At 44.7% G+C, this 22,750-nt stretch overlaps 1 protein-coding gene across 1 annotated transcript in view; it reads right to left on the bottom strand.

Moving 5' to 3' along the window:
- fbrsl1 (fibrosin-like 1) overlaps positions 1-22,750 on the bottom strand; it is a 288,073-nt gene that overhangs the window by 95,816 nt on the left and 169,507 nt on the right. The window contains 1 exon segment of the mRNA XM_034594905.1: positions 10,831-10,860. Coding sequence (XP_034450796.1) covers positions 10,831-10,860 — 30 coding nt within the window.

The raw sequence follows: 22,750 nt of genomic DNA, 5'->3' as shown, positions 1-22,750 counted from the left end.
TGCACTGAAGTCCGGATTATCTCTTGAAAATATCCCAGGAGGCTGTATGTAACAACGCAGATGTCTGAGTCAGTTGCTGCAGACATTGTTTGGAGTTTCTCCTGCCAGCTCCCAGGTAAAAACTCTGGATAATGTCCGAGCGAGCCCATGTGGCATCACAAGAGGAGATTCTCCGGAGGAGCCACCGCGAGTGAAAGATAGCAAGAGCCGGGGTCAATAAACTCAACACAAAAATGCCTGATTTCTGCAGTGGTATTCATACATTATGTCCTGCTGCATTCTTGATTTCCAGAACAGTATGAAAATTGCATTTTGCATGTGTGAATATTATGAAATGTGTGGTTATGTAAGAAAATGTTAGAAATACCATACAACACTATTTAAAAGTGTTTGCTTATTTCAATATCTATTAAAATAAAATAAAATATCTAAATATTTGGCCCATAATAGATTGATGACAAATAATAATAAAATGAGGAAATAAAATTCTCCCATGTTGAACTGCAAGTAAATACCCACATGCACTCGTAATGGGAAATTAGAAATATCGGCCACGCAACATGTCTCTTTTCTTCTGGGGAATGTTTGCAAACCCTAATTTCTGAGATTTCGCTTGTCAAAAGACCTTCATTACAGAGTGTAGGGCATTAAGAAGAGAAAGTGGCTTAGGCGTCTTGTCAATCAATTCCCCATTCACGCTGCAAAGCCTGGACAAATTAATTGTCAGCCATTTCTATAGTGCTTGTTAGGGCCACATCACAACCTGTAATCACCACCCATTTCTTCCCTTACCACTCTGGCATTTTATCTGAAAGGAATCACAATCAAAATAATGTTTCTCTCCATCTGGATCCATCTTCAAATGACAAAAAAAGGGAAAATTGATCCAATCTCCCACTTCGCCCAGCCCCCAGGAAACCGGTGTAAATGTATTGTTAGCATGCGGCTGAACGGATGACAGCGATTCACAGCGGTTGTGAGCTCCTCTCTATTACTAGGGACGAGTTTAAACCCCAGGTGATGGAGATGAACAACTGGCTCGCTCTATTCCCCCGGTGCAAGCTTGGCCTTGTTGTTGTTGCAGTAACCATGACACAAGAGATGAGGCCTCACAAGGCTGGAGCTGGCGAGGAGGAAAAATAATATCAAAAGAGCACAGCATGGTGCTTATCCTTTTACAAGAAGCATACACTGCAGCGGAGCATAAAGAGGAATACTAGCTATGGCTCAGACAGAGAGAGACACAGCACAGCAGGGGGGAGAGAGGCAGGTGGAAAGGGGGAACAAAACAACAGAAAGAAAAGGCAGGGGGGATGCTATAGAGATGAGGGGATGGATGGATGTAAAGGGTGTTAGAGCAGGTTTTGTCAGTACTGTACGTGACTGCCCTGTTGGACTATTACACTTGGTTGAGTCAAAGAAAGGAATACAATGAAGCTATGAAAGTACAAAATTGGAAGAGTGCATGGGTGTTAGAGGAGGACCACGTCACTTAGCACCCAATGCTTCTGCGAATATGTTCACCAGGGTGAAGGCTCTCAGCGAGCCGACACAAGAAAACCAAGTGGTGAAAATCAAACCCCAAACTGAAGCCTCCCTACACAGCACGTCTGGTGGTCAGAGGGGACATTGTTAAAATCGTAGAGATACGCTCTCACTAAGCAGCCTGACAGCAGCCGAGCCCCTTGTGGTTTGTTTCTCTCATAGATGTTCACAAACCCCAAAAAAGAAAAAAAGAAAACTGCCTGGCTCTTCGGAGGCAGGGAGCAAGCAGAAACATCTGCACCTGGCAACCGCCAGCTACGAAGTGTAACAGGGGACCAGCTTCAGCGAATGGCTCCACAACCCTCCCTCCTGGCTCCCCACCTTCTCTCCGAACCCTCCTCCCCACAGCCAGCACATCAGACAGATGCGTTTGACATTTACATAGCTTTCAACACTTCAGAGACTGGAGATTTATTCCAGCGGCGGTCCTGGCAGGAGCCGGGCCCCGACCTGGGCTGGCCCCCTCGACAACCCTGTAGCTCAGCCCTGAAATGAGGCAGGGCTGAGCAGTGAGGAGGAAGAGGCGGAAGAAAAAAAAAACTCAGTGGGAGGGAGGAATGGATGTCTCGATTCTCCTGGATATTTTCTCTGGCAGATTCTGATAGACGTGCAAGGGGAAGACGATAAGCGTTGTGCATCCCGGAGCACATTAAAACGACTGGCCAAATTAATCACACAGTTCCACTTGTCACACGCGGAGGACAGTCTGCCATGAATTCTCCTGGAGAGATAGTGAGAGGGGCCGAGGAGGAACTTGCCCAGCTACGCAAATGCTGGCATGGCGGCAACGACTGTCTGTATGAATACTGATCTCCAACCTGTACTTGCTGCAAGATATCTGGAGTAAAAAAAGTATGTCACTGTCAGCTCCTTCTCAAAATAAACGAAGAAAATTAATAAGATGAGAAAAAATATTTGTATATTACATTTGTGTTTTGACAATACAATTTGAGAAAGAAGGTTATAATCAAAGTCATTGTAAATTGTGTAATCACCAGATTATATTGTAACATTTTGGATATAGCTACTACACCATGATATATGAAACAAATTTACATTGCTTTGTAAATGTTGTAAGTGAGAGAAAAAAAAAACACCATGAAGAATTGAAAATTGGCCACAAAAAAACGTGAGACTGCAGCTTCTTTACTTAATCCCTTGTCCAAGCGAATATGGTGTCGGACCAATAATGCAAAAACTTCCTACTGAGTGGGGAGAAATGGCTTCAGTTTAGAAGACACCCCTCGGGGGACGTAGACTGAGATACCCCTGATGGTAAGGGAGAAAGCACTGACAACCCCAGATCTCCTAGTGAGAGAGCACACAGAGGGGGTAATGGTCCATTTAGATAGTCGAGGACCAAAGCGGTGTCAGCTACAAGTGGAACAACACCAATTTCCTCCTCCAATTTCCCTCCTGCAGAGGCTGGGATGAGGTGCAGGGACGTAAGTGCTGTGGCCACTCTGATGGGGCGTGGAAGCGGAGCCTCAGGTCCACTGGGGGACCTCCTGTCTGGCCCTGAAACATCAGAAGGATATCTGAAGTTTGCTTTGGCCTCGTGGTGAAAACTGAAGCCTTGCCTTAACTTCAGCTTTCCTAATATATCAATTAGGTAGACGGTTGGTTGCTTCCTCTTATGTTTTCATCCTTCCCGGAACAAACTTCAAAAGTCATGAGTAACAAAGGCTGAGGAGGTGGAGTGTGTTTGTACATGTGCTTACATGTGTGTAAGCGTGCACGTGGGTTGGAATCGAAATTGCCACATAAAGAAATAAATATACTGTGCACATAACTGGGGCAAAGAGCCTTTGGAGTACGAGTGGTGGGGCTGTATTAATATAAGGGTTTACATGGCTTACATGTCACCACTGCATATGACTCTCTCAACCACAGAGAGAAAAAAGTGATTGCTCTTGACCCCACTAGCTGTATCTGAAAGCACCACCTAGCAAAGTGATTTGATCACAGGAACAAATCTATACAGCCATTTGACCCCTGACCTCCCCAGCAGGCAGCATGGGAAGTCAGCTGATTACCCTGGGTCAGCCTAGGAGCTCTGGATTAGGAAAGTATTGATCTCAGTGAAGATGTGGGTTCTAGAGGGAATGAGATTGAGAGAAAAAGCTCTGCTGGGTAGAAATGATATCGACCAGTAGGAGAAGCCGAGACAGGCTCGCACGTAAAACCATATTTGAGCTTGGGACCTAGGAGGCTGTGCAAACAGAGAGACGGCTTCGGCAAAAGCTCCTTTCACCGTGGCCCATTGAAAGAGGACAGAGAGAGAATGAAAGTGAAGGAGGATTGGAGAAGACAAGCTCAGAGAAATGCTCTTTGCATTAGCCAGACACAGAGGCCTCTGGTTCAGGGCTGACACACTTCAGGGAAGAGTCAGCAGGGGCCATGTAAATCAAGCCGGGGTGAGGAAAGATATAGTCCTGACTTGGGGCCAAGCTAAGCAGAATTTAACATTACCCAGAGTCCATGTAAACAGCACTGGGACCTGGCAGGACTCTGTTTCACTTCCATGCAAAGTATGTGGCGAGGTCGAAGAGGAGGAAGGGGAGGGGGTCCACGGACAGATTGATGGTGATAGCGGTGGAGGGTAAACTTGAAGAGCTGTCCCCCTTCTTCACTAAATCAAAGGACCGCCTTGTCCTTTCCAACAAGAAATCCCTCAACCTTTGCCTTCAGCACTCGCTGGGGGAGTGACAGAGCCGGCTGGGCTGCCGGTGCGATCCTTGGAGGAGTTGGGCGAGGGAAAAACAGACAGTAATGGCAGATGTACGAGGGAAGAGGGAGCATTTATTCAGCTCAGAGAGAAAGAGGAAAACTGGAAGAAAACCTGAAGGGACAGGGAATATACAACTGTGTTATGAATATAGTCATGGAAGAAAAATGGAGACATAGGTAAGAGAGAATGAGAGAAAAAAAACAAAACTCCACTGATTTATTCTCACATCTCTCTTTTATGAGACTCCCTTCAGCTTCATCTTGTCCCTGTTGACCGTGTGACTGCAGCTAGCTCGCTCTCTTGCCTTCAGAGATGAGCACACACACATATGTACACGCATATACAACCCTCAGCACCTCCCAGTGTTTTGACATGGCCCCGGGCCCAGTGCGGCTGAGCTGTAGCAGCAGACACTGGGCATTGGAAATTTAAGTCGGGGCGTAGGAGAAATTAGGCGAGGAGGCAAGGAAATGGGATGTTGACTTGAAGTGGCCCCGGGGGCAGCTGAGAGTCTCCCTGTGCAGCTCCGCTGGCTGCCTGACAGTTTGATGGAGCGAGTGGAGGCTTCCCCGCGGCCCGAGCCACCGTCTCTAACACTGATGTAGCTCAGTGAGGAACAGATTGAGCCTCCAGGCATCGCTCTGTACTGCTACTCCCCTCCTCTCTCGCTCTTTCTCGCTCTCTGTACTGCTACTAGTAGCTCTAGTCGCACTCTCACTAATCCTGTCAAGCCAACACAGAGACTCGTGTACACGCAGCACATATGCATGCATGTACATACTATATGTGTTCACACAAAAATCACAAACTGTATGCACGCAAAGGTACACAGAAAAAAAACACCCACTGAGAGCCTGGCTCCTTCCTTCCTTCTCTTCCCCACGACAGTAATGTGATGAGCACTACAGATGCTGTTTACTAAGCTCTGGCCGGCGCACAGGGGGAAGGAGGCGGAGAGGGAGGGTGGGATGGAAGAAGAGGCAGAAGGAGGTAGAGTCAGGGGGCTGGCAGGCCACAGCCATAATGAAAAGAATCTGGCGGCAGCCCACTGTGTGCTGGTCATGAGAAGCATGTGCTGCCGGGGGGCTCTACTGCTAATTTCAGGGGGCAGCCAAGCGTTTCACGCTAGACTTGTCATCGGGCCAGAGGGGGCATTCATACTGGGTGACAGCAATTGCGAGAGGGCGGGTAGAGGGGTTTGGGGAGGGGGGGGGCGGGGGGGGGGGGGGGGGGGGGGGGTGTAAAATGAGAGGGAGAAAGCCTCGGCTCCCATCCCCCTCCCTGCACCTCCTGTCCCCTCTCTGCAATGATCAAACGTTGTTGAAGGCAGCGTACAGAATTACAAATGAGTGTCCTGTGGCAATGGCTGGAACTGGATTCAACTCTCTCCACTCTCTCTCCTCAGGTGGCCATAAGGGGCACACCTCATCCTCCAACCCCTGCTGTCCAAATGGGATTTAATACTTGTATTTTCCTCGTTAACATGACAATAATAATTGGTTACAAAAGCAGGCTGTTTATCAGCCCACACACTCCAAAACAGAGATAAGACTTATTCATTTGGCTACGCCCCATCTGGGGAGTATGGATACTGTCACTTAGAAATTAAATTTGATATCACAATTTTAACTTATATTGTGATATAGTAAACATTTTGGAAATCTCTAATGGCTGACAATCTACGATTATCTTATGGTACGTATCATCATTGACTAACCCAAGCCCGACCATGCCCTTGGTTCCTAGCATCTTCCCCTATCTTCACAGGACTGGCAATCTGTTAAAGGTGAAATGACTGACGGACACATCTTTAATCAGTGCCATCAACTGGCCTGAGGATTTGGTGAGCACTCAGGCTTTATCTCTAAACTCGGCTAGATAAAATGAGCACAAAGTCACTGGAAATCGTTAAAGGGTTGAGACCAGAGGAAGAAAAAACACAGACGGGGGAAAAACACCCTGTCAGCCTGACCCCTAGATTGTGGATCCAATGGAATGAGAGAGAGAGGGAGGTAGAGAGATGCAGAGGAAAAAGCAGGGGCTACAGAAGAGTTGATGCTAACAGCTGGGGTGCCTCCCCCTTAAAGAAGAGGGGAAAAAAACTGTCTCTAGTCTGGCAGCCAGGAGATGGAAGCGAGGGATGAGCGGGGATGAAAGGAGGAGTGTGAGATATGAAGTCAGTGATGAAAGGTGGGTGGCTGATGGAAGATGAGTGGATGGGGAACAGGGTGGGGTGTGTGTATGTGTGTGTGTGTGTGTGTGTGTGTGTGTGTGTGTGTGTGTGTGTGTGTGTGTGTGTGTGTGTGTGTGTGGGGTGGGGGGGGGGGTGGGGGGGTGGGGGGGGTTTACCAGCTTGCGAGGAGAAACTTCTGTTCATTGACTCTGAAACAAGCCGTCACACAAGAGAGAAAAGGAATGGATGGGAAACAGAGAAACAGAGACAGGGAGCAGTGTAGAGTGAAGGAGGAGTGAGGGAGGGAGGAGGCAAGCCACATTGCACATCTTCAGGCTGTGAATAATTTAGAGGAGCACTGGGGAGACGAGACGAAGATGAACACAAAACACTGGCAGCGTTTGACCTAGAGCTGCAGCTACATCAGTGCACATCACAGAGCGGAGAGCTCTCTCCCGCTTCCTCCCCTCCCTCTCTCTTTTGCTCTTCTCCTGCCTCCCTCTGTGTCAAGGAGGAAACAGCTGTACGCTATTCTTGTTTCGCCTCACATTCCATGAAACTCAACAGAATGGCTGACAACTCCGTTTCACGAGGATCTCTCTTTCTCCCAGCCTGCTCTGGGCACATCAGACGAGCTGGAGGAGGCTCGCAGAGAGTGGATGTGTGTAACTCCAGGTGATATGGGACAGACACACCAGATACACGCGTGTCTGCACATCCCCTGACACAAGCAGGACTTTAAATGACATCACATTGCACGAGAAGGAACATCTTCAAAAACATCAAACATGATTTTAGCCACCTCGCTGCCATGACTTACGCAATTATCAGTGTCAGCTTAACACTCCACTGGTGCTAAAACAGTTAATTTTAGCTATTAATTGAGCTTAATCAAGCAAAATGTCTTATATTCACTTTCAGCCTCTTATATGTGAGAAAACACTAATCAACAGATTATTATCGCAAAATATTCAACAAGGAATAATCATATACATATGCAATACTTATATTAATACATTTCAAAGCTCAGACAAATTATTCACTTTATTAATCTGACTTGAAAAAGAAATGAAAATAGTATGATAGTAAATAATGTATATGTAATATTAACCACCCAGTACGTGACAGTACTTTCCCATATCAATAAATCGATGTCAGGAGACATAATGCAGTGTGAAGTGAGGGACAGAGCTGTGAGCAGCCAAGCAGTGGAGACTGTGGACAGCAGCAGTAAATAATAGCTGCCCTGTGATTAGGCACAGAAGAGGTTAAACAGAGCTTGTTCACGCCGCCTTTGTCAAGGTGCCATGAATCATCTGACCTACTGAAGTGTGTGGGACTGTGTGTGTGTGTGTGTGTGTGTGTGTGTGTGTGTGTGTGATGAAAGGACCACTGGGCATCTGTGGTGGGAGTGACAGTTGGGCGGACAGAGGGCGGTCTGATCAACCCAGAAGGGAGGGGCCATTTATTACTGTAATTAAGGAACCGTGGGAGGAGGGGAGCGCAGAATGTAAATGCACACTGATCTGCACGTCGAGTAAATCTTTTTTGGGATAGACGTGATCGTATCATGAGAGCGGAGAAGTGGTGTGGAGACGAGGACCACAGATGGAGACCAAACAAAACACGAGGTACCTCGGTTTTCTCTCTGTATTTGCTCGCCCCCTCCTTCCCTCCAACACTCTCTCGCTCCCTCTCTCACCGTCTCCTGCTTGGTCTGCGTGGCTGATATTAATGGGACGTCCCTTGTTTGTAAATGTGCCAAGTTGTGTGCACCACTGCGGGCTGTCTATTATAGCAGGCCTCTGGGGCAGCTTTTCCATATGGCATCACATATGGCACTCAGCAGCATCAATTAATGTTGTTATAATACTGATTTTTATGAGCTCGGGTTTCACTCCTTTCCTCTCTTCTCTACCCCTGCATCACCCCCCCCCCACCCCCCGCCCTCCTACCCCCCCACTGTCGCTGATTCTTCAAACTGCCTCTCTTCGATTCCCGAAAACCTTCGACAACCTGGCTTATGAACGACGGAGCATCTGAAAAGTTTTCCTGTGCCAAATTCTGAGAGCTCCTAGCAGCTCCACTGAACCCCACTCAAAGACCTTCAGAACGACTTTGTTCCTGCTATGCCGCGGAAGAAAAGGTAACGCTATTGCCAGCGTGTCAGAATCTTTGCATCTTCCATGAAGCTGAGAGACTTCGATCAGTGAAATATGAAAGAACACGCGAGAGACAAAAACAGCCATTACACAGACCGAAGACTGTGTGAGATAATGTAACATATTTGCAATCAAACACAGATTTTCTAGCACCGATTGTACTTTTGGTCACATTAGCCCAGCGCCGGGGTCTATTAGCGTGTGAAAATAGGCCTGAATTTATGCACAAAACAATAGGCAGATGGATGTAAGAACAGAATCTGAGGGGCCTTTTTGTTCCCTGGTGCCTTTGGTGGTGGATGTGACAGGAAGGGAACAAGAGCGTAGCAAAAAGCCCCGCTTAAAAAGCTCCGCTTAAAAAGCTCCCAGCCACACCAGCCTTGTCAGCGTTGCCACAATTAGAGACTAGATCACTGGCGCTTCCCAGCGAGAAACATCTCACCACCACTCCTCAATGGAACTCTTTTGTTTGAGGAACACACTCAAAGCAGGGTTTTAAAACGTTTCGGATGGCTAATCACTCTCAGGATGAAAGGCCCTGGCGTGTTCGTTTGTCTCAGCGTGGGGAGCTTCCCTTGCCGTTTCTCTGTCTCTGATTCTGACTGTTTTTGTTCGTTTCTTTTTCAGCAGGCAGGCGAGGCAGGCGAGCTGGCAGGCAGCGCTGTTTGAAGGTGCAGTCAGACCTGAGTGCAGGCCTGATGCTTTGTAGTGATATTTCCAGCAGCACAATCTCATTACTTTTTGACGTGGGAGATGCGTGCAGGGGCGGATTGTCATTTCACGCTGTCAAAAGTTCCGTGAGGGAATGGAGACGGGAATGGAACTTCAATGACCTGCATGCCTCTGGCTCATCAAGACTGAATATATTAAACCAAATAACACAGATAAAAATCCAGTGAACCAGATCCTTGAAGATTTGTGTAAACTTAATGTCCAGTCCCCAGGGGTGCTGAAGGAATTTCTCTCTTTATCTATAATCTATAATCGGATCTGTTTCACAGCCTCCTAAACCTGTCGCTGTACATCCCCTGAACCTAATTAATCTAAATACAGCACTGCATATATATATATACACAAACAGGCCTTTGTGTCTTGAGAGGAAAAGTCCTGAGGGAAGCATCCCACACCTCTCAGAGATGGTGAGAGCTCCTGGACGTTTTCACAAGGGACAATCATTGGCAGCTCCCTCCTTTAAAAAAAACTGGGGGGTATCCCTCGAAGTTGATTTCACACTGAGTTCTTTCAATGCAGAGAAAAACTTTGCTCTGTTTAAGAAGCTGCCAGGCACTGATTGAAGCGCCTGGTTACCATGCGAACCCCGGCCTGTTGCTGGGGTTACTGTCCCAAAGTGCTTCCTGGGTAATTTTCGAGGTCACTGGTTTGTGCACGCCTATGTGGTGCAGATGCGCCCACCCTCATTCAGGGCCCAGCAGGAGCTCTTTCATTAGGCCCAGTGAATGGCCTCATTCATCCCCTTCACCACAATTGGTCACGCTGCGTCTTCGCAGAGGGCCCAGGACAAACTTTTCTCTCTTTCCACCCCCTGATCTTCCATGCACCACCCACCTTAGTCATGCTTCACTTTTGTTTAGAAGCATGAGGTGGCTGGAGCTTCAGGGCTCATTTTTGACTGCAGACTACCATGGAAGGATGATGAAATACTTTTTTTGAATTTTGTAAAATGTACTCAACGCTTGAGTCTGGCAACGGCAATGTAACATGTCTTTAAAAAGAATAACCTTTTATATTTTTGAAGGTGCACTATTTTTATGACTCATAACTACATTAATCCCATTTTCCAGACTCCTACTTCTATCTCAGTTTTGCACAAAATCCCAGAAGATCTGTTCTAGAAGAACTCTGAGCAATTTCAACACTAAGTTGCTTCTCTCTCCACTGAGTCACTTCTGTGACTGCAGTGTTAGCCATGCTAGTGGCTCCTCTACACCATGCCTCTATTTAGTCCTCAAGCGAGTTTCAGCTCTGCCCTAGTGAGAAGTGACTAATTGTCTTGAGTTGTTAGTGTGCCTGGAATGAGTTCCACTCCAATTGCTGACAGGGGTGCGCAATAATTTTGTTACTCCCTTCCTCCTCCCCTCTCTCTCTTTCTCCTGTTTGCAGCAGATTTACCCCCACTGCTTCTCAACCTACTGAGCTGTAAAATTGAGTGGACGGCAGGCAGGATACAGAATGAGACCTGGCATCGTGGACACACTAACCTTGAGGAGGGCCACTGCTGCTGGCTGCACCTAAAGAGATGGAGACAGAACGTCAACCATATTGGAATGAGGACGGTTAAAATGAGGAGGGAGGAAAGTCCAAGGGTAAAGGGAAAGGTGGAGACCCTTTCTGAAAAAGAAAAGCAATATGACAGGCTTGGTAAAAGCAGGTCTTAATCAGCACGAGGATGGAAAAACACAACACATAGATGACAGGATGTCAACCACACAGAGAAAAAGGAGAAAGCATCATCATCCAAACTGACCTTGTCTATCCTTAAATTCCTTGTTCTTCCCCACTCCTTTCTTTAAGATATATTAGAGTATGTTATGCTTATCCCAGTGTACACCTCAGCTGCTGTTGTGCATATCGTTTATACAACATTTGCAAATAGACATCATTCTGAAAATTTAAAATTTCTGACAACATGAACATATTTTGTGAATAAAGTGTAAATTACAAACTAGCCTGGAACCGTTTATGTTTACGAGCAGCTCCAGCTAAACTATCCTTGGTAATGAAATCAACTTGTATAGCTGCTATTGGAACGAATCTGGGCAATCAATTACTACGAATCACAAATATACTAGTTGCGGTTTAGATGTGAACAAATGGAGTCTCAGTCCCTTACAGATGATATTAGTGCTCTGAGCTGCTCTCTCTCCACGAGAGATTAAGCAGGTTTGTACTCTCCCAGGCGGGCAGCGCTCCCCCCCCTCCAGGGTGCTGCACTATCATTTGCAGGAAAATTACTTCAGTAATGAAGAATCCAGGCCCATAAATCCTCATGGCCTTACCTTCCTTCGCCGCCCAAGTCTCAGTGAACAGCCAGTACAAATTCCCTTTAAAAAATTCATAGTGCAATTTTGCTCAAATCCCTCCCAGCAAGCACAATTATGGAACTTTCATCTCAATTGATTTATGTCCTGGGCTACAGGGGGAGGGGGTGACTGGGAGGGGGTGAGGTTGTGAAGGGGGGGAAAAAAACAAGTGGTAAATCATTGTTTTTAAAAGCAAAGGCATAAGGCCTTTTGTCACGTCCCCCTGCATGTGTTTTGTAGTGCAGGAGATAGTGGGATAGAGAGGTGCGTGGATGAGGGGAGGAGGAAGAGGACAGGCAATGTCTGAAGGGTTTGAAAGCAGGAGTGAAATGGCTGGAGGAGGAGGAGGGGAGGGAGATGGGGGTGAAAGGAGCGGTATTCCACTTGATTAATAACACTAATCAAATTATACAGTGTTCCACTGTGCCCTGAAATCTGGGGCCATAATGTCCTCTAATGGCGAGGTTCATGGAGCTAAACTTCAGAGGGAAAACACGGCGCTGACTGCTGCATGCCTTAATGAAGGCAGTAAAACATCCATTTCCAGAAGCCATGAAATGAAAGGCAAGATTGTACTGTAGATGTGCACCCAGTGGCTCCCCCACTGCAAAAAAATGGAAGGCTGTTAACACAAAAGACAGTGTCGGAAAGAGAGAGAGAGAGAGAGAGAGAGAGAGAGAGAGAGAGAGAGAGAGAGAGAGAGAGAGAGAGAGAGATGCAAGGCTTTAAGAAGAGAAATGAGGGGAGAATAATACAAGTGAAGAGATTTAAAGGGCAAGAACACCAAGAGTATGAGGATATAAAAAGAAAAAGGATGATGAAGTGAGGATGGAAAAGACCGATTGGTGGATGCACTCAGTGCTTTATTTCCAGAGAAGTTCTCTTCTGGCATGAAGACAATCTCTGTCTGCTGATTATGGATGAGCCAGCTTGGTTTACTATGTCTGTTATACTTAGTGCTGCTGACAGGAGCCACAATTCATCACTATTTAGTTGCTGATGCACCTAACCACAGCATCCTCCCCCTCATCTATCTCAATACCACTCCATTAGAGTATTCCCTCTGTCCATCCGGGCATGCATTGTGTTGATCTATCCACCCATCTGTATTGCCATCTATCCATCCATCCATCCGTGTGCTCGTCAGTCCGTCCATCATACATCTGTGCGTCTGTCCATCCTTCCGTACATCCATGCATCCATCCACCCATCTATCAAACCATCCAACCTTGTGAAAATATAAAGATCTGACACACCTTAGCTGTCAGCTAGATGCTCAAGGTAAGAGGTTAGATTATGTCTGGGCATTACCTTATGCCAAAAGGCTGTATGACTTCTGTTGGCAGCGGCACACTACTTGTCTAACGTCAAAATCTAAGCATAACACATTAAGATCACTATTGGCACAAAGTGCAGTCTTGCAGAAAAAGTCTGCTGCATTACAACAAACTTAGACTCCAGACACTTATATTTTTACAAAAGCATTATGGTTTGCATTTAATCTACTAAATTGCACATGCTACAAACAATCAAATCAGCCTTTGAATCTTGAATAAAGCAAATGTTGTTAGTAGTCCTTAGGGCAAAATTTCATCTGGAGAGCGAGGGGAAAAAACAACAAAGCTGAGAAAACACAGATTGCTATTGTTATTATTATCATAATTACAGCTGTGCTTATCGTGCAAGCCGCCTCAATCAGGATGAAATACAGTTTCATTTGATGAAGCTTCCTGTTTTGACTGGCTTGAGTTTGGAAACCACACACTTGGCTGGCGTGCCAAAAACTCAATCAGGCGCAATTACATAGCCATCAGATAGAAATGTAATTGATTTGAAAGCTGACATGAGATATAACTACATTACAGTGGAGGCACAGTGGGGAGCCTCCTTGGGGACAGGGCCTACGGGGAGCTCATTACAGCCAAGCTTTGAATTATTGAGTGCTATGGCAGTGACATTGAGGAACAGAGGCGGGCGATTGGCTGTAACAACTCAGCAAGTGTTTATCTCAACTTACAGCAACCTAAGACATCTGAAGGAGTGATCTGCCAGTGCATGCATATTGCAGGGGGAGAAGTTGTAATGGTTCATAACTGGAAGAGTTGAGGCCAAGATAAGAGTGTGCATGTGTGCACATCATTGCTCCTATTTCCCCCTGAACTATTTGTATAGAGTGCAAATACAGTTGCATAGCAATAAACCAGCTCGTCGTCGGGTCACATATTTAGTGGCTTGGTTTGCACTTAGTTTGTGAAGGCATCACATGTCCCCCCGTGTCACAATGACAGCTGTGTTGACTTAGCATGGTGCTTTCCGAAATGTACTCTCACTTAAGTAAAATCTGCTTAGCTGGTTTTAGTGTTGTCTTGTTAGGTTGTTGCTGAGCTTGCTGTTTAGGTTCATAGCTAGCAGGAAAACAAACATAATGCCATACATGTGATAGTTTGTTAAAGTCTCATACTTGTCCTTTTTGATGTAGTGATTCGTTTGTTATAACCAAAACATTTTCATTTTTCCAACTTATTCTTAGCTTTACAGACACAAAGAGCTTAAATTAGGTGGCAACCTCCCTGGAGTCAGGTTTGAGAGTGGGGGAGTGAAGTAGCACATCTCCCTGACCCTGACCACCAGCCTACAGGCCTTCCCTGAGGTACTAGGGGGGACTATTGAGAGGATAAAGATATAAGTCAGTGCAGAAGGGCCTCGGCATCCCTAAGGAACCTAGTGACTGCCTACCTCTGGGAGAGCTATGCCCCCTAGGCTTCTGCCACTGATCTCCCTCTGTCTCTCTCATTCTTCTATCACTCTCCTCTCTCTCCTCACACAGGCCTCCTGTGAGCTTTCTCACAAAAAATGAGAACTCAATTAATTCAGGCGAAATGAGGACAAAAGAGGAGGAGGTCTGGGGAGCCCAGGGAGGCAGAGAATGAACGAGAGAGGGAAGCCTGACAGAGCTGCTTGTCAATCTGCGGCCTGGAAACGGCAAACAGAGCATGAGGTGACTGTGCATGTGCATTAAGTCTTTAGCCAAGCTAATCCTGCCTGCAGTTTAAACATGGCTGATGAACGAACGCTCCTCATTACAGAGGGGGCTGCTGGGTATATAGACAGGTCAGAGGGAGGCAGACAAAGAGAAAAGAGCAAAGCCTGGAAGAGATGAAGACAGAGAAGACGTGATTAAAAACATGCTGACACTCCCTGACAATCCCCTGCATGTTGTTTATTACATGGGTGCTGTGGGGTGTCACATGTTGGCCCTTTATTAGAGTTATCAGTCATCACTTGAGTTGACAGTGTTACTATTATGACACCGTGGTGACAGAGACTGGAGATCTAAACCTAGAATTACCACCTCTGACAACCTATAAAGTTGCAGTTTACATCAATGTCGATCCAAACATATAGTCAAGACTTGTGTGTGTAAGTGCATAGTGTGTAAGTTTATTGAGAGAAACAAAATTGACCAATAAAGCTGATTCTGATGGAACACAAAGTTGTAGCCGTGACAGAGGACAACAGCTGAAGACCAATTGCGTCACGTTGGCATAACCAGGCTGTCCAATTTCAAAGGCTCCTTCAAATGCAGTCTACAAATGCGTCATTTCATCTCAGAGCAACAACGGCTGTGATGGGAGGATCCTTCTCAGGCCAACCTATACCATGATTCACTGCCCTTCAGTGAGGAAACTGTTTTTCTAAGGAGGCAGCAAGTGATGAGACCAAAACGCCCAATGCTTACACTGCACAAATTTAAGTATCAGGCTTCAATACAACCGAACAACTAACAGTATACAAGTAAAATAAAAAAATAAAAAATGTCTTGTCATGTCCGACTACAGCTCTGTTGCTAGGCAACAGCGGCAAGAGAAGCTGGGGACTCAAATTGCAGAAATCCTTACAAGACCACCGACTCATTTCGGTTCGGCCTTCACAGGTTACATGGCTCAAACAGGCGGCCTCCTTTGGTCCATCAATTAAGACACAGCTAATGTTAGATGTAAGGCTGTTGCTGCAAATAAGCTTAGAAATATAAAACATAGATGCTTCACACACACACACGCACACACACACACACACGAAAAATGTATGATTACAATCTCCCCTTCTCTTCTGCAGTCATGACAGTGAATAGTGGCAATAGAAAAGTGTTTTTGTAGAAAATTACGTCGACTGAGGTTGACCTTAGGCATTTAGGTTACACAATATCATTAGTTGTAATATTTGATCCTAACAGACATATACGTGAAATTTTGCGAAAACATAGTTTTTTTAAAGTTCACATTGACCTTGACTTTCGACCTTTAACCTCCAGATTCCAAGTGAGTGTTTGTGCCAAGAACAAGAAACCTACATAGCACCATTATCAGAAATACTTCAGCCTCTGTTTGACCTACTGTAATGACCAAATGTTAATGTGGATGTGACCTTTGACCTGTGACCTTGAGAACATGGGTCCCTTGCTAAAGATGCAAAGTGTGTTCAGATGGACAACAGTCATCAATCTTGCATGTGCCCGGTCACCCTGCTTAATGCTATATTAAGGTGCCACAAGCCACCACTCAGCTCAGCTAATTTTCTCATAGCGTTGCAGAAAAACTGGCAGAAAACCAGCTGTTGTAGGGGGCTGTTGCCAGGTTTGAGGTCACTAGCACACACAGACACACACACAGACACACACACACACACACACACACACACACACACACACACACACACACACACACACACACACACACACACACACACACACACACACACACACTGCAGTATTTCCAAGAGCTACCTATGCTAAATGCGCTAAAAACAAATTGACACTGCAGACCCTTTTTTTTTCATCTGGTTTGTTGCTCAGAGTACACAACTGTTTTCTGTTTGTGTCATAGACAACTAAAACAACAAATAAAAATAAATGACCCATTTTTACCCTTCGACTACTTGTAAACTGTGAGATGTTATCTCCATGCGACGGTGTTATGAAAGTAACCACTTCCCTCTGACAGAGAGTAAATCTCACCGTATTCTGGGATATTTTTATGTTCATTTTTGACTGCAGCGCATATATTACAATGTTTTACCAGTCCCAGCTCTAGGACCAGGCTTGTAAAACAGGCAAGTCAGACAGAGCCAAATTCTCATATGATAAATACCTTGCATGTAAGGAGACAAAGGGACTGTGGAAAATGTGTTTCCAAGAAAATCAGTCTGCCACTAGTACTTATAGTGATTGAACAGCCTGTAAACAGAAGCAGCTGACTTACTTGACGCTCTCTGGGAGATACGGATATAGTGGTGCTTCGAGGAGCTGAAGGGAACGAAAGAGGTCGGGCGTTGAAGTTCATGAACTGAACCGTGGGTGCAGGAGCTTTTAAAATTACCCTGTCTCCGGACTTGGCCTGGTCTCCTAACTGAAGCTGCAGAGTAAAAGCACAAGACTGTTGAGCGAAGTACGTCAAGTCAGTCATAAGACACAGTCGGTCAATGGCCGATAGTGTTCCTCGGATTAGCCCAAATTAAAATTAGATCTATCTTTAACAATCTAATAAAAAAAGCCATATGATGACACTTTGCCTCATTTATGCTTTCCATCTTCTCCTCCGCAAACCTCCGAGGAGAATAAATTCTCCTTTGTTCATGGTGCTGGTAAAAAGATCTTTATGCTAGTGTGCCAGCAACTCCCAATCTATGAAATTTATCACAGTCAGAGATCATTTTCTTCCAGATCTATTTCCAATCAAGAAAGTGTGGAGGCTGCAGATAGTCTTGTTGATGTTGCAGGTCCAATTAGTGGCAATATGAGCATGAAAATGAATTAAGCACACAAGTTAGCACTGCAGATGAAGGCATGTCTTTGTGTCCTCACCACACATCAGCTGACACTGATAATGCATTAAGCCTAAGGATATTACACTAATAAACAACCTAAAAAGAAAGCAGCGTTCTTCTACGGCATGAGTTTGGGGCCTGCTTGTAATGAGGCGTGAAGCTTTTTACCACAAGGTAAACAACACAACATGTTTGTTATGTGAATAAAAGTATATCCAGTTATTCTGCGTCCTCCACAGCAAAATGACTCAACTCTAGTGGCTCCAACAACACAAATGTTAAAGATAAACTGCATGTTAAAAGTTGTTTCACTTTCTTGATGTCAACCATCTCGTGAATAATTTATATTTTCTGAGACAGTGTCAATTTCCAAAGAACTTTGAGAGGGAGGAGGGAGGAGAGGCACCGAGAGTTCACAGTCTGCAGCTACAGCAGTTTGGATGCGAGCCGTTGTAAAAATGTGAGAAAAACCACAACCCATGTGACTATTGTGCAAACATGTAAAACCCACAAAGGATGCTGTGAGTTGCTAAAAGCACAGGTACATCTAAGCCACAGCCCGAACCAGGCTGAGGCTTTTGAAACTGAAGTTTTGTTTTGTAACTGCTGACACGGGAAGATACATGAAGAGAAGAACATAATGACTACACATGTATAAAATGGTTGAATGACTATAAGACTGAATCAAATGATACGCAGTGGTCACCAGATCTCAACCCAACGTACACATATGAGAGTTTTAGGGGTTGCATGTCAGACGGTGCTCTCGTCCACCACCTGCAGTAAGGAGTAAGTCATGTCACACAACACGATTTTAAAACTGGTTTTCCAGCCGAAAACCAGTTTTGGAAGTTGCCAACACAAGCCCCAGATCGAGGCAAAAATCGGTGGTGACCCCCTGTCCCCAGTCAGTCCTGTACAACTCACAACGACTGCAACACTCGTGATCACACAAAACCAAGTTGTGTAGTGCACAGAAATCCAACAACTATGAAAGTTGTGTCTTTAAGATGATCCAGACAACCAGTGGATCAATGATTTCCTTTGGAGGCTTGTATTGCATGTAGTGCAAAAACGTTTTGAGTTAAGTTGAGACAAAAAAGAAACAACCCAAGAAGGAATTAACATTTACTCTATGTTTCTAAAGCTTTTAGACTAGTCCATAGATACTCACTTAAATCGCCAGACACCTGCCCCCTTCTCATCTGACCGGAACCAGAATCCAGGAAAAGAAACACTATGAAACCATTTGGTTTTGTCTGTCCTAATGGGGTCGTCTTGGCTCAGGGAAACCTTAGCCTGGCATTCACTCTAATCCACAAAGAATGCAATGCAGGGCCAGCAGCATACAGATAAGGCATCAACTGATTGCATATCTGAGACAGACCACCGTAGAAGTTTTCAAACGTGGCCTCTGTGACACTGCTAATTTGACGTCCCTTCTCCTGTTCTGCATTTGGCCTCAAGGGTAGCCCCCTGTATCAATTTACATCCAGACGGTTACCTTCAAATAACAAGAGCTGCATCAAGTTAAACGGATTCAGTTGAGCAGAATTGCACACAGTTCATTGGCTATTGGCTGGCGCTGGCGGGGGAGTAAATGACAGCGGTGTGTAGAGCTGGAGAGTATCAGTTGACCCAGACTAATTATTCATAGGGCCTTGTTGTGATGGCTGCTGCTCTGGTGAGGTCAGGCAGGTGCAGCTAAAGGGAAAACAAAAACATTTCCATCGAAAGCAGAGTTGACACCGCTGGGTATCTACAGGAAACTATGAAAGAAAATCTGATGCCTCAAAAGGGGGAAAAACAGATCACCAACAGCGGTGAGCTCTGTGTGTTGTAAATGGATAGCAGTGTGACAGCTATACGTTCCCAAATGGTTGTATTTGATGCAATGGAAGATATGATTTAAGAGGGGTGGCTCATGCATGGTGGATAGAACTGTGGAGCTCTTTAAAAACACTAGTACACAACGTGTCCTCGCAGCCACAGGCAGCATTGCCTTGAAATTTGTAATTACTGTAATTGTGATTTCAACAAATGGGCCTCCAATACGCTCTTCGACGGCAAAAATACAGGTTGCGTTACCCATGGGGAGTCGACCAAAAGCATCCGCCGACAAAGCTTGGATTTAAAAGCTCTTGGATAGAAAGCATTTAAAATGTCCAGATGTCTGCAAAAATATAAAAAATACTTTTTAGATGGGTCTTTGCCTTAAGCAAAGAAACTTTGTGACTCCCACAATGAAAACAGAAATTAAGCTTCACCTTTACATCCATCGGAACTTCTTTCTAACCTCTATTTACGATTAAAATTAAGCACAGAGATGTGTACCCACAAATACGCACACTGAAGGCCCACTTATAAAAAGCACAATAGTGTGGCAATTAGCGGCTAGAGAGGACGAATGCTGGATCTGTTACAGTTGTTGAATGTTAATTACAGCGTTTTACGGTGCTGAGGAGATAACGAGTTAGCGCCTGGTGACAGCAGCGACACGTCCTTTAACGAGAGCCGTGGAAATTTATGAAACTTGAGATCAGGGACAATGAGGCGTTACTGGCTTGTCAGACGCGCTCCTGCTCACCCTCCCTTTGTCCTAATGAAAACAGACACTTGTTTCTTTCTGTTCTCTACTCCTACCAGCGCTGTCAGCCCGGAATGATAATTGTTCATCGAGGAAAGGTAAAAATCAGCAGATTGGGATTCAGCCCATGTCCATTCTAAATACCTTATCATCTAACATCACCAATGCCATTGTCTAATCAGCTTCTGTCAAGATTTTACATCAGGAAAAAAATAACCCGAAAACATGTGGACACATACAGGCCGTAGATAAACATGGGGTCATATTACAGATAATTCCCTGTCTGGGGCAGGAAGCATAGCCGGTAGCCAGACAAATGTGAGTGACCATTCTTTCCCGTCTGTCTAAATAGTGAGGGATCAAGAGCTTGGTGAAATCCGAGGGGTTAATATGGTCATGTTGTGAAGCCTGGTTTGGAATTTAGGTTAATGGAATCATTGATAGGGCTCAGCTCTCATGCCAGCCATGCTTAAGAGGATCCATACTTCATGATTTAGACAAATCCTGGGACATTCTTCAAAGTTTCCCCCACTGACCCTGGCAAGACTCTTTGAAACACACGCACACGCACAGAGAAGTCTGAGGATTTCACTGGGTCTGCACAGCCACTGCTAACCAGAATCCCCCAGGCTGTTTCAACAGCCTAAATGGCTTTTATCGGATATTACATCAGTTACACTGGGGCAAACATGGCCCCCAATGGAAATATAAGGCATAATAAAGAAAAGGAAAGCCTGTTTTCTCTTTTCCCTGGTAAATTACTCTCTCTAAATTACTGAAATGTGAGCAAGGAAGTACAGTAAAGTATAGTATTCTTGAAATTGTAGCTGATGTCAAGACTAGTACCCTGGCAAAACAAATAACTAAGCACTTTATAGTTAAATTCTTTTACCCAACCCTCCTACTCAAATTACAAAGCATTTACTGGACTATACTGAGCCCTTTGTTGAAAAAACAGCTGCAAGGACAAATCCTCAAAAGTGTTGGTAGGTTGGTAAAAGTCTATAAAAGTCTAAACTTTTATATTATATCTATTTTGAGATAGACAAACAATTAGCGCACATTAATGGCGCTTGTAATGGCGACAGACAGCAACAGTTGTGTGGTGCGCTGTGGAGTGTTGTGGTTTTGACTTGGTTATTGTGTTTTTTGTCTGTTTTTATATATATATATATGTCCTGGTTACAACAAATTGCCCCTCGGGGAAAATAAAGACACTTTGACTTTGACTTTGAATAGTGTGAATCAGAAGGGAAACGGCAAAAGTGTATGCGATGCAATGTTTCACATCCAGCTTTGGATTGCCACTAAAAATGTTTGTTGCAACATGCTTCCTCGTGTATTAATGAGGCTTCAGAAGACATCCTTTTCAACAGCACTGTATGGGTGCATATCCTTGAAAATAGTTACAGACTCAGGTATTTTTTGGCCACACAGGGAATTGGATGGTAACGTCAGGGCAAATGCCTTCTATGTTGGAGGTCGTTTCAAATCAGACATTTCGCAGATTGTCTATTTGGGTTCAGGGGTTTCAGAGATTTGTGGTATTTCCAAAGTATTTTACCTACATTTTGCACATCTTGCATATGGGTTTGTTTGTCTACTTCTTCACTTTCTGCATATTATTTCAATTATGAAAATGCTGCTAAGACTGACTCTCACCTGGTCAGAGGGTCACTCGAGACTAGCGGGGTTACAGATGAATACATCCATATTAATAACTTTCCAGCTAAGAATTTTATGAATCAATACTGGATCATTCAAATAAAGATCAAATTGAATATTCATTTTATATCACCCAGACCTACTCATAAAGTTAAAAACATATTTTAAAATCAGTTTTTGCCTTCATCGTGTGCCGTTATATGCCATGTGTTTTTAACCCTTGATGTGTTGTTGGGGCTTAATCCCATTTGTAATGGAGTTTTTTCATCTAATTTTGCAGCCTGTCTTGACCAAGACTCCCTGGCAAAACAGATATATCTCCAAGGTATCTTCCTTGTAAGATAAATAATAAATACAGACAATTAAAACTAAAACATCACTCTGAGTTCACCAGAATTAACAAATGATATTAAGTAATATTAATATCAAAGTTCCTTAATTCTCTTTTAATGTAGCGATTTAAAAATAATCAAGGTGCAATAACAATGCTTGTGCAAATGTAAATTCACTGATCCAACTCCTAATATCCTCAGTGAAGCTGCTGACCTGTTATAAATACATGTGGTGGGAAAAACAGTAATTTATGCAGCTGCAGGAGGAGTGACGAGCCTACTGGAGAGAGCAAGAGAAGATCTTTTAAAACCACTGAAGACGAGGCGCCGGGGATGGTGTTCAGATGTCAATAAAAACAGGTGTTAACCAGCTTAGCTAAGATGTTAAGAGCTTAGATAATCCTAGCCTGGATCCAAGAGGGATCCGGCTCTGGAATACTAATGCTTCGGATGCACTGTTAAATCACACTGAGTTGATTAGGGGGGTAGGTTTGAGTGGTACTGCTGCTAAAGGCTGTCAAAGTTGAATTTGCATCATATGGCAATTACCAAAGATTGAAGAGTAAGAGATGTTCACATATAGAGAACACTTGGTTGTGAGAGGGGTCATCGAGGTCCACACGCAACAAACCTTCTTTTAAAACTGAATATATAATACAAGAGAAAAAGCCAATTATGTAAATTATCATAG

The sequence above is a fragment of the Hippoglossus hippoglossus genome, chromosome 9 (assembly GCF_009819705.1).
Source record: "Hippoglossus hippoglossus isolate fHipHip1 chromosome 9, fHipHip1.pri, whole genome shotgun sequence".
Lineage (NCBI taxonomy): Eukaryota > Metazoa > Chordata > Actinopteri > Pleuronectiformes > Pleuronectidae > Hippoglossus > Hippoglossus hippoglossus.
The sequence above is the reverse complement of the archived record's forward strand: the minus strand, read 5'-3'. Positions and strand labels throughout refer to the sequence as shown.